We start from the raw sequence: 9,376 nt of genomic DNA on the forward strand, positions 1-9,376 counted from the left end.
TAGGGCGCAATGAAGACCATGGCTTGGGCTTCAGATTCATGTGGAGAAAATATTTATTAGAACAGGAGGGCAAAACCTAGACAGAGAGATGGCATCATTGTCAGGAAGAAACACAGACGAAAAACCCTTGAACATTTACAGAACCATTGCCTGCTATCTACATCCCTGGCTGTGAATCTGCAGGATCTATTTAATGGCTAAATTCTGGTCCCTTTACACTTGGGGGAAAGGGAGGCATCAGTCGTTTCTTCTGAAGACCCTTCAGACCTGACCTGGCGGTGTGTAGCGTTATATTAGTTATTCTGTGGCTCTGGGGTATGGTTATGTTGCGCATGACCTACTATTTCTGTAAGCACTGGGCTCCAATTCTGTGTGTTCTCTGGTACCTGGTGAGGCTTGATCGCTGGCTAAAGCACCACCCACACTCCCTGCAAACATAGGGTTTCTCTCCTGTGTGTTTTCTCTTGTGCTGAGTGAGGTTTGATTGAGCACTAAAGCCCCGTCCACAGTCCCTGCAAACATAGGGCTTCTCTCCTGTGTGTGTTCTCTGGTGACTGGTGAGGCGTGATCATAAACTAAAGCACCACCCACAGTCATTGCAAACATACGGCTTCTCACCTGTGTGAGTTCTCTTGCGCTAGTTGAAATTTGATTGAAAAGTAAAGCCCCGCCCACAGTCGCTGCAAACATAGGGCTTCTCACCTGTGTGAGTTCTCTTGCGCTCAGTGAGGTTTGATTGAAAAGTAAAGCCATGCCCACAGTCCCTGCAAACATAGGGCTTCTCTCCTGTGTGTGTTCTCCGGTGCCTGATGAAGAGTGATTGATAAAGAAAGCCCCGCCCACAGTCCCCTCAAGCAAAGCGACTGTCCCCTGCTTGTGAAGGCTGGTTCCTGCTGAGCTCCCATGTGTCACTGGGGCCTTACACAAACTCTCCACTCATCATAGTTGCAATTTGTGAGCTTCCCACCCCCATGGGTAGGGTCTGGCCTGTGCTGAGCCCCTGCCCAGTCATCCCCTCACTCTCCCCAGACCTCCTCATCTGTCCCTCGGGAGGGCTGGGTGTATCCCTTGAAGTCCCACTCTCCCTTGTCCTTTGGGGCTCAGGGCTCGGTCTCCCTTGGGCCTCTCCCTCTGCAGCTCCATCATTCCAGCCATGAGGAAGGGACTGCTGCTGTTCCCAGAGGAGATCCCCTGGACAGGCATCTTCTCCTGGGAGTGTGTTGCTTGTAGCTGTTACCCAGAGGATCTGAGAGAGGTGACCGTGGTTTATATAGCCACTGAGGAATTTCTGAATGGAGAAGGCCAGAGAGCGCAAGGGACACAGGTGGATCTCTGCCTTTCGTTCTGCTGAAAGAAGTTCCTGCTCAGAGTGCAGGTCCTCACACTCCCTCAGGCCTGACAGCAACACCCAGCCCTCCCCACCCCACTGAGGACATTCCCCACACAGCTCTTTCTACTCAGTGCTGTCCCCACCAACACCGTCTCCACTAAGCGATATCTCCAAAAGCACTGACCCCACAGGCACTGTTCACACCCAGAGCTGTCTGCACCAAGCACTGTCCCTAGTAAGTGCTATCCCCAACAAGCACTGTCCCCACCAGTCTTGGCCCATAGTGCCTCTCCCATGCCAATTTTTAACAAAATCCACAATGTCAGCCTCAGTAGCCTTTCTGACATGGCAAGCAGTCCAGGGCACTCCCTGGGCAGACCTGGGACCCAAGGACCTGCATGGGCCCCCGCCCAGAACACAACCATCTCCTACGTCATTCCTTGTCTCCCCTGGCAGCCCTCTGCACAGGTCCCTCACATCCTGGACCCGTTTCCTGACTCCTGCTCTGTTGCTGATCTATCCCATTGAGAACTGCCAGAGTTGATGACTTAGGTAATGTTGTCCCCATTGGATTCTTCAGGGAGAGGGTACAGGGACCCATCCCAGTCACCCCCTTGGAGTGGTATAGCTATGGGAGGTTGTGCTGGGCTGTACCTGAGAGCAGTGCCGAGATAGAGAATTGTGTGCAATGTGACACACATGATGATTCCCTTTTGCCCCAGGTCGCCATGAGGAAGCAGGATTCAAACAGGACAGGCTCAGAGTCTCTACACTCATAACCAATGGGCTCAGTGTTCCATGGCCACAACATGACCAGTAATCTCTTCTCTGCGGGGCTCCCTAAATCGTCAGGTGAAGGTACATCCTCCCTGGGCCTCACAATCTGTGCCTGTCAGACAGCTTCTCTCTGTCACCTACCCTCACCTGCCACCTTCTCAGCTGGAGACTGAAGCAGCCTCTTACAACTTTAGCTCTGGGGGCTAATTTCCAAACATGCCAAAGCATGAACCCGGGACATAGAATGGACAGCTGTACAACTGTTTGCACCCACGTGACTCGGCAGGAGTCACAGGCCCCTCAGGTCCAATCCTGGCCTCTTTCCCACCTCTCAGCAGTTACACAAAGTGCTGCCCACGTGTGGAGCCCTCTGCCCACAGACAACAAAGCCCCTTCACTGTTCCCTGCCGGGACAGCCCTGCCCGGCCTGGTGCACATGTGATCCTGGCCCACCAGACTCCTGCATACTCTTCCCTGGGGGCATTCTTCAGAGGCTCAGCCACAGCCCCAGCTGAGTACATACTCGCACAAGTGCACGTGTCCCCGTGCAAGAGCTAGGTACCAGCGGCACTCATTAGGGCTTTTGTCTGCTTTGTTGTGGGTTTCCAGGTCCTGACACAGAGTAGGAATGCAGGTGACAGCTAGTTGGCACAAGAGACAGTCTGCGGCTCATGCACACTATTTGGGAATTGAAGAGAGTGGGGAAAAAAAAGAAGCACTGCATGGACCAGGAGAATCCAGGTCTGTGAGGGAGCTACCTGGCTGAGAACTTCTACTTGGGCTCCAACCATCCCTTACCACATTTAGTAGAAATTTGTGCACTACATGCTTAAAAAACAGACTCCAAACAAACATTCCGATAGATAAAATCTTTCTAAGCATCAAAAGCATGCAAATCCCATCCTTCCCTTTCAAAGTCAGGGATCAGAAATTTCACTGAAGGTGGACTGCACCTCAAGTTCCTTATGAGTGGAAGTGTGGGAATTTCCAGGGAGAAGCTTCCTCCTTTCATGCGAGGAAGCCCAGGGGTGCCTACCTCTCCCATCCGCGTGCTGTTTCTTCCAATTGCTGCTGCATGTGAGGCCCAGCTCCTGGCCATACTCGTTCCTGTACCAGACCAATAACTCTGTTCCAGGTGTGATGGCCTTGCAGGTGCGGTAGAAGATCTGCCCGTGGTACTGAAAGGCCACAAGGTTCTGCTCCTCCTCAATGCAGGCACAGTTCATGTACCTGGGGTTCAGAGTGGAAAGGAAGGAAATAGCTGATCCCTTTCGTGTCCCCATCACATCAGTGTCCATCCATCCCTGGAGTGGTAGACACCTCCCTTTTCTGGCACCGCCCCTACTCCTGGTGAAACCTACAGTTCTTACCTTGGTCTCTTCCACAGGGCCTATGACCACTTAGGTCTGAGTCCTCCAGTTCTCCCCCACCTAAGTACCCAGTGTTCCACGCCCCATCCTGGACTTCAAAAACACATAGCTGTGCATAAAACTCAGGGATCCTTTGCATTTCTAAAGTGTAAATCAGTGTGGTGTTTCCCTTGGAACTTAGAGCTAGGCAAGGACTCTGCTTCTGGGGTGGCCTCTACCAGGCCACCCTGGCCCAAGTCATCTTGGGAAATTCCCCCATCACCTGCCCAGGGAGGTTGCCTCCTCTCCCACATGAATTTAAGCAATCCTGTCTGCCTTAGTACCATGACTCAGAATGGCATCAGTGTGTCCCTATCCCCTAGCCTCTCTGCTGAAGCAAAAGCCCCTCTCTCAAATCACTTAGGCAGTCAGCATAGGGACCCCTTACACTTGTGCAGTCTCCTTCTCCCCAGGCTCAGGACTATTTTCAGAGTCTCTAACCCCTCTCAGCCTAAAGGTCCCTTGCTTTTACTTCCCTTCCTGCTCTGTACTTTTTGAAGAAACACCAAATTACAGTGAAATATTCCTGCAGTAAAACCTCCCATGTGCTCTGCCTCAGGCCCTCTACAGCAACAGAGACTCTGGTCAGAAGGGAAGTCCACTTCCTAAGCGGGAGGGTAGCAATCAGGGATGAGAAGGGAAGGAATCGGGCTAGTGAGGGTCAGATGTCCTTGTGGAACCAGGAAGCCTGGTGTCCTCACCTCATCCAGTTGGCGTGGGATGTGCCCTTGCCATCCACGTACTTGTAGCTTTGTCTCCCTTCAGTAATCTAAGTTTTGGGAAAAGGAGTTACTGTCCTCATTTGGGAGGGACGAAAGCTGCCAGGTGTACCCGTGGCTACTGTCACCCCCTCCCTTCATGCTGCTGCAGCCTGCCACCCCAGCATCTGCAGACAGGCGAGGACGCCACAGAGGCTGTATCTACTCCATTTCTGTGCAGCCCTGCCCCACTCAGCATCTTATCCTGCACCAGGGATTTTGTCGTCTTCCAAGGCAACTAGGACACAGAGCTGAGCAGCTCAACCAAGCCCGTGGAGCAGAGGGACACTGGAGGGGAGCAGGGTGCCAGGAGACAGGGAAGGAAGACCCCTCACCATCCAGGCATAACCACTGTGGCCCGCCTCTTCCTCCTCTGTGATCTGACCCTCGTAGGGGCCAAAGTGCACATCCACAGGCAGGGTGGAGTTCCCATTCCAGACTCTGAGCCCAGTCCCTGGGATGTTCGAAGGTCCTATCTTCAGCCCAGGGGGCAGAGTGAGCATTGCATGGTCCTCAAGCCCCACATCCACCACGCTGTCCTTCATGAACGTAGGGGGCCCATGAGTGGGACAGCTGTCGATAAAGTTGGTCTTGCACTTCTCACAATCTGAAGGAAGCATGGTAGGGATTAGGAACCATATAATCCATGTGTATGCCTCACTATGGAGAGCTCTGGAGTGAGCCCACCCCCCTCCCTCTGCCCTCCATTCTCCACTGCTTGTGCCTAGAGTGATTGGTGCCTTGAGCCTCAAGTGACTGCATGCACACCTAACTGTGCCTTGTCCTTCGGGATCAGGCCAAGAGGGTCACTTACACAGGAAGTCGTCGTCCTGGGGCTCGCTGACCTCTTCATATGCAGGGCCATTACCTTGTCGCAGGGTGTACAACTTCTGCTCAACAACCTTTCTCCTGGGTTCTAAGAGGGAAGGACAGAAGAAGACTGAAGTGTGTCATACGGGGTGTCTGTCCCTGTATCATCAGAAACCGTGAAATATCTTTGCATCCCACTGTCACGCATGCTGACCCATCCTCTAAATCCCTGCATAACCCGCAGGTCACATTTCTAGCTCTCAAGGGTCACATGTAGCCCACAGGGCACGAATATCTCGTCAGGCAGCACTAAGGATGTGCAGAGCTATTGCCACAGATGACTGTGGGGGACAGCGTGCAAGCAGGCATCCTTTATTCTATATCATCCTTACTGCTCTCTGGTGACAGGTGGGCTATGGGCTCTTACGCTTATTCACTGATTGGCATTTAGAAGCTCAGAGAGTCTATGAGAAGCACTCAAGTCCCCAGGGGCCCTATGTGGCTGAGACCCAAGTGTGTTGGAAGCCAAATTCCCACAAGCCGCTCACACTGCCCAGCAGGCGGCCACGCAGGCCTGTCCAGCATGAGGCTCACCCACCCAAAGTCCACATCACAGCTCTGGAGCATCCACAACATGCTTTCTAGGTGGCCTAGCCTTACTTCCAAGCTGACTTGCGAGTCCCTGCCCTCACCTGGCCACCGAGGCGACCATTCTGCATCAGAATCCTCAGATTCGTCCAGTGGGGCTTGGCTGGTTCGTTGCAGCAAAGCTGGCCACTGGGCTCTCAGACCTGGGAAGGACCCAAATCTTCTGTGTGAAGGGGAAGGACATCTTGGGAGGAGGGACAGAGGCACTGGCCATGGAAAGACACAAAGGACAGGGGGCTGCGGAGCGGAGACAGCCTCGGTGCGTGGCTAGCACAGCTCTCAGCTTGCCCTGAGCCCAAGAACAGAGCTTTCCTGGAGCCTTGACTCCTCAAGAGAGGGGGCTGCACACTACCATCACACAGAACTGGGAGACAGGAGCCTGCAGGGAGGCCTGCTTTCGTGCCCTAGTCTGGGCGGCACACAATCTCTCCTCACCTACAGAGAGCATCTCGCTGCAGTTGTTTCTCACGCTGCGGTAGGGTATTTGCTGAAACTCTCCCGTGTTGGCCCACTGTTCCTTGGAGACCTATCTGGAAATGTCCTTGGAAGCATCTGTGACCTGGAGAAAAGAGGCTCCGTGTCATCTGCTAGCACAGGGCACAGATGGAGGCTCCTCTTTCTGTCAAGTTGGCTGCAAGGCCCTGCCAGGCCCGGTTGTCTTTGGGGAAGCCGACTGTCCCCCTTTCCACCTGCCTGAGACCTGGTAGCATGGATGGCCCAGCTCTCTTTGGTGTTCACTGTGAAAGGAGGCCAGGTCTCCCTGGGATTCGGCGCCTCATCCCATCAGCCCGACCCTCTGTCCCGGTGCCACCGTTGGGTGGCCTGGCCCCATCTTTCCCTGTGCACATCTACCTTGGGCCTCTGTCTGGCTCCTGATGAGTCCTCCTTTGAGTCCTCTGAGGAACTGTGGGCATTCATGGGGCCTGAATACTGATCAGGACAGGGCAAGGCAGGTCCTGCAGAAGGAAGAGCTGGGGGCCGGATTCCAGCTGTGTCCACAGAAGGATCAGGGGACCTCAGAGGTGACCGCTGAGACTCTGGCAACTGAGATCTGCAAGGGAGGGATGCATTCAGGTTTCACTGTTCATGCAGGCAGAGGGAGCAAAGGTGCAAGCCCCAAAGTTAGGCCTTGGCCTGAAAAAGCACTAAGCCTGACCTGGCCTCTAACCTTAACCATACCTATGCTAACCCCAAAACTATCTTAGCCCTTGCCTAAAACCTAACCTAAACTAAACCTAGAACTCAGCACAACCATATGTACTAGGTCTCATCTAACCCCAACCTTAACCCTCTCCATACCTCTAACATAATCTGATCCCCGGGCCAAACAGAACCTCAACCTTCATTGTTGCCCCAACCCTAAACCTTACCACAAACTAATCTAAAGTCTTTCCCAAAGCTGAACACAATCCCAACCCCAGCTCCCCTAGACTTCATCCAATCCTAACTCAAACTCTACCCCAACTGCAAACTGCACCCAGCACTGACTTAAGCTAACCCTTACCTCAATGGTAACCTCAACCCCAGCCCTAGCCCTGACACGCTTCTCCATAATGGTTCTAACCCCACTAAATAGTAGGGGTGTTCAGAGGTCCTGAAAGTTTCTGATCTGGGGTCTCTGCCTGGGAACTCTGAGTTGGGGTGCAGTGTGCAGGCTTGGGGGCCTGCAGTCAGGGTCAAATGCGTTTCCAGATCATGATATGGGGGAGGTGCACTGTGGCTGAGGCTGTATCTAATGCCAAGGATCTCTGGATTCGCAGGTTGGGGTGTGGGATCCCTGTGCTGATGGAATCGGGGTCCCTGGCCTGACATGGGTTGCTCTGGGGGCCCGAAAATGGGGACACGGGCTAAGTCTGGGTCTCCTCAGTACGACCTTGGGCTCCCTCAGCGGAAGGCATGTGGTTTCCGGATGGGGCGATGTGTAGGCCCCTTTGGGACTGGGCTCTTCATGTGCAGGGTATTTGGGGATCCCCAGACTGAGGGTGCTGGACATTTTGGGTGGGAGATATTTGGGGTGAATGTGCTGCCAGAATTGCAGTTTGTCTGGGTTAGGGACCTGGAGAGCCGGGCGCTGCTGCTCACAGATTTGGGGTTCCTCCTGGGGAGCATTTGGGGTAACTGGACTGAGGGACTTGAGCTCCTCGCATGGAGATGCTTGGCAATCCTCACATTGAGGGAAGTTCAGTCTCCGGACGAGCGTGTGTGGGGTCCACAGGACATGATTGGGGTCGTTTGGGCTGAAGAAGGTTGGGGCCAAGGAGAGGAGGTTAGCTGCCCTGGAGTCGACCCTGGACCCTGGGGTCTTGAGGTCCCCTGCCAGATGCAGAATTGGATGCCGCGGGGTGGCAGGGTTGAGTTCTCTTGCGGTGAGGAATTGAAGGCTGGGTGAGGTAGAGACTGAGACAGGCGGGTCTCGCTCCGCGCTGGGAGACTTCTCACTTACCACCGAGCCGGTCCTGTCTGGGTGCGGCCTCTTTCCCACACTGCTGGACCGGGACAACACAGTCCTCCAGAAGTCACTTAGCTGGAGTGAGTGGACGCAGCCACTCGGTGTAGAGATAAAAGAGGCTGGCAAGCTTAGGGAAGCGCAGGGCTGGCAGTTGGATCCTTGCACCACGTGGCGCACACTGCTCTGCGCGGTAGTCCCGCCACGGGGCGGGCGGAAATGGCCCCAGAGTCCGGGCTTGGTGGTGCACTCCTGTAATCCCGGCACTGAGGAGGCAGAAAGCAGGAGGATCACCTTTATGCTGAGCTGCTTACTGAGACTGTGCAACAACCAAATGCATTAAAAAAAATAGTAATTACAAAAGAAAAGAAAAATGGCTGCTAGGAGACCCCAGTGGGGGCGTGGATGAGGGCAGAGCAAGGTCCTTCAGACCCCATGCCACCCCTGCAGGGCACCGAGGGTAGATTCTTCCAACTCACCTTTTTTTTTTTTGAATTTACTTTATATAAAATTAAAAAATGCACTATGTTCATAACTTTCATACATTTGACCAGTAGGAGAGCAATGAGGATTGTTGAGCATGTCACATATACACATATCAAAAAGTCTCATTGGATACCAAACCAGAATGAAGGATCAAGAACAGTGGTCTGAAACCTACTCATAGGATTTTAGGATTAAACAAATAACAAGCAGTGTGAAATTTCAGACCACAGCAGTGTTGAACACAGAAAAATGATAAATACAAGAGCTTGATTTTCACATGGAAACAGTAAAAGTTACAGTTTTTTTTATTATTTTTTAAAATGTATTTGGTTGATACAGGCCGCTCAGGCTCGTGGTGATCCTCCCGTTTCAGTCTCCCCAGCCTGCGCCTCTATGAACTACTCCTGGCCTGCTAAGTTCAACTCGGGGCGGAGTTTGCACACCATGTGGTACAGGAACCAAACTGTGGTCCCTGTTTCTGCCTAACCTTGCCTAAACCAGCGCGTTAGTCTGCTGAGCTGTCTCTCCTACCCAGTGCTTTTGTTTGTAATCCTCAATGTTGCATTCTGTCAAAGGTTTTCTGCATCTATTTACATGATTGCATGATGCTTCATTAGTGCCAATGGTATCAATTTCTTTTCTAAATTTTTATTTTATTTATTTACTTTTTTATGTTTTGTACCGGCTCTCGAATTCAGACCTTGTGCTTGCC

At 52.8% G+C, this 9,376-nt stretch overlaps 1 protein-coding gene across 1 annotated transcript; it reads right to left on the minus strand.

Annotated features, from left to right (window-relative positions):
• Positions 1-340: 340 nt before the first annotated feature.
• On the minus strand, positions 341-7,544 carry LOC101577431 (histone-lysine N-methyltransferase PRDM9-like). Its single transcript, XM_012512912.1, is given in 9 exon segments — positions 341-849; positions 1,021-1,344; positions 3,144-3,337; positions 4,218-4,285; positions 4,610-4,881; positions 5,089-5,190; positions 5,777-5,916; positions 6,592-6,783; positions 7,297-7,544. Coding segments are annotated over 9 exon segments (2,049 nt in total).
• Between the last annotated feature and the right edge of the window lie 1,832 nt (positions 7,545-9,376).

This window comes from Octodon degus, unplaced genomic scaffold (assembly GCF_000260255.1).
Source record: "Octodon degus isolate 3935 unplaced genomic scaffold, OctDeg1.0 scaffold00288, whole genome shotgun sequence".
In the NCBI taxonomy this organism is placed as follows: Eukaryota; Metazoa; Chordata; class Mammalia; order Rodentia; family Octodontidae; genus Octodon; species Octodon degus.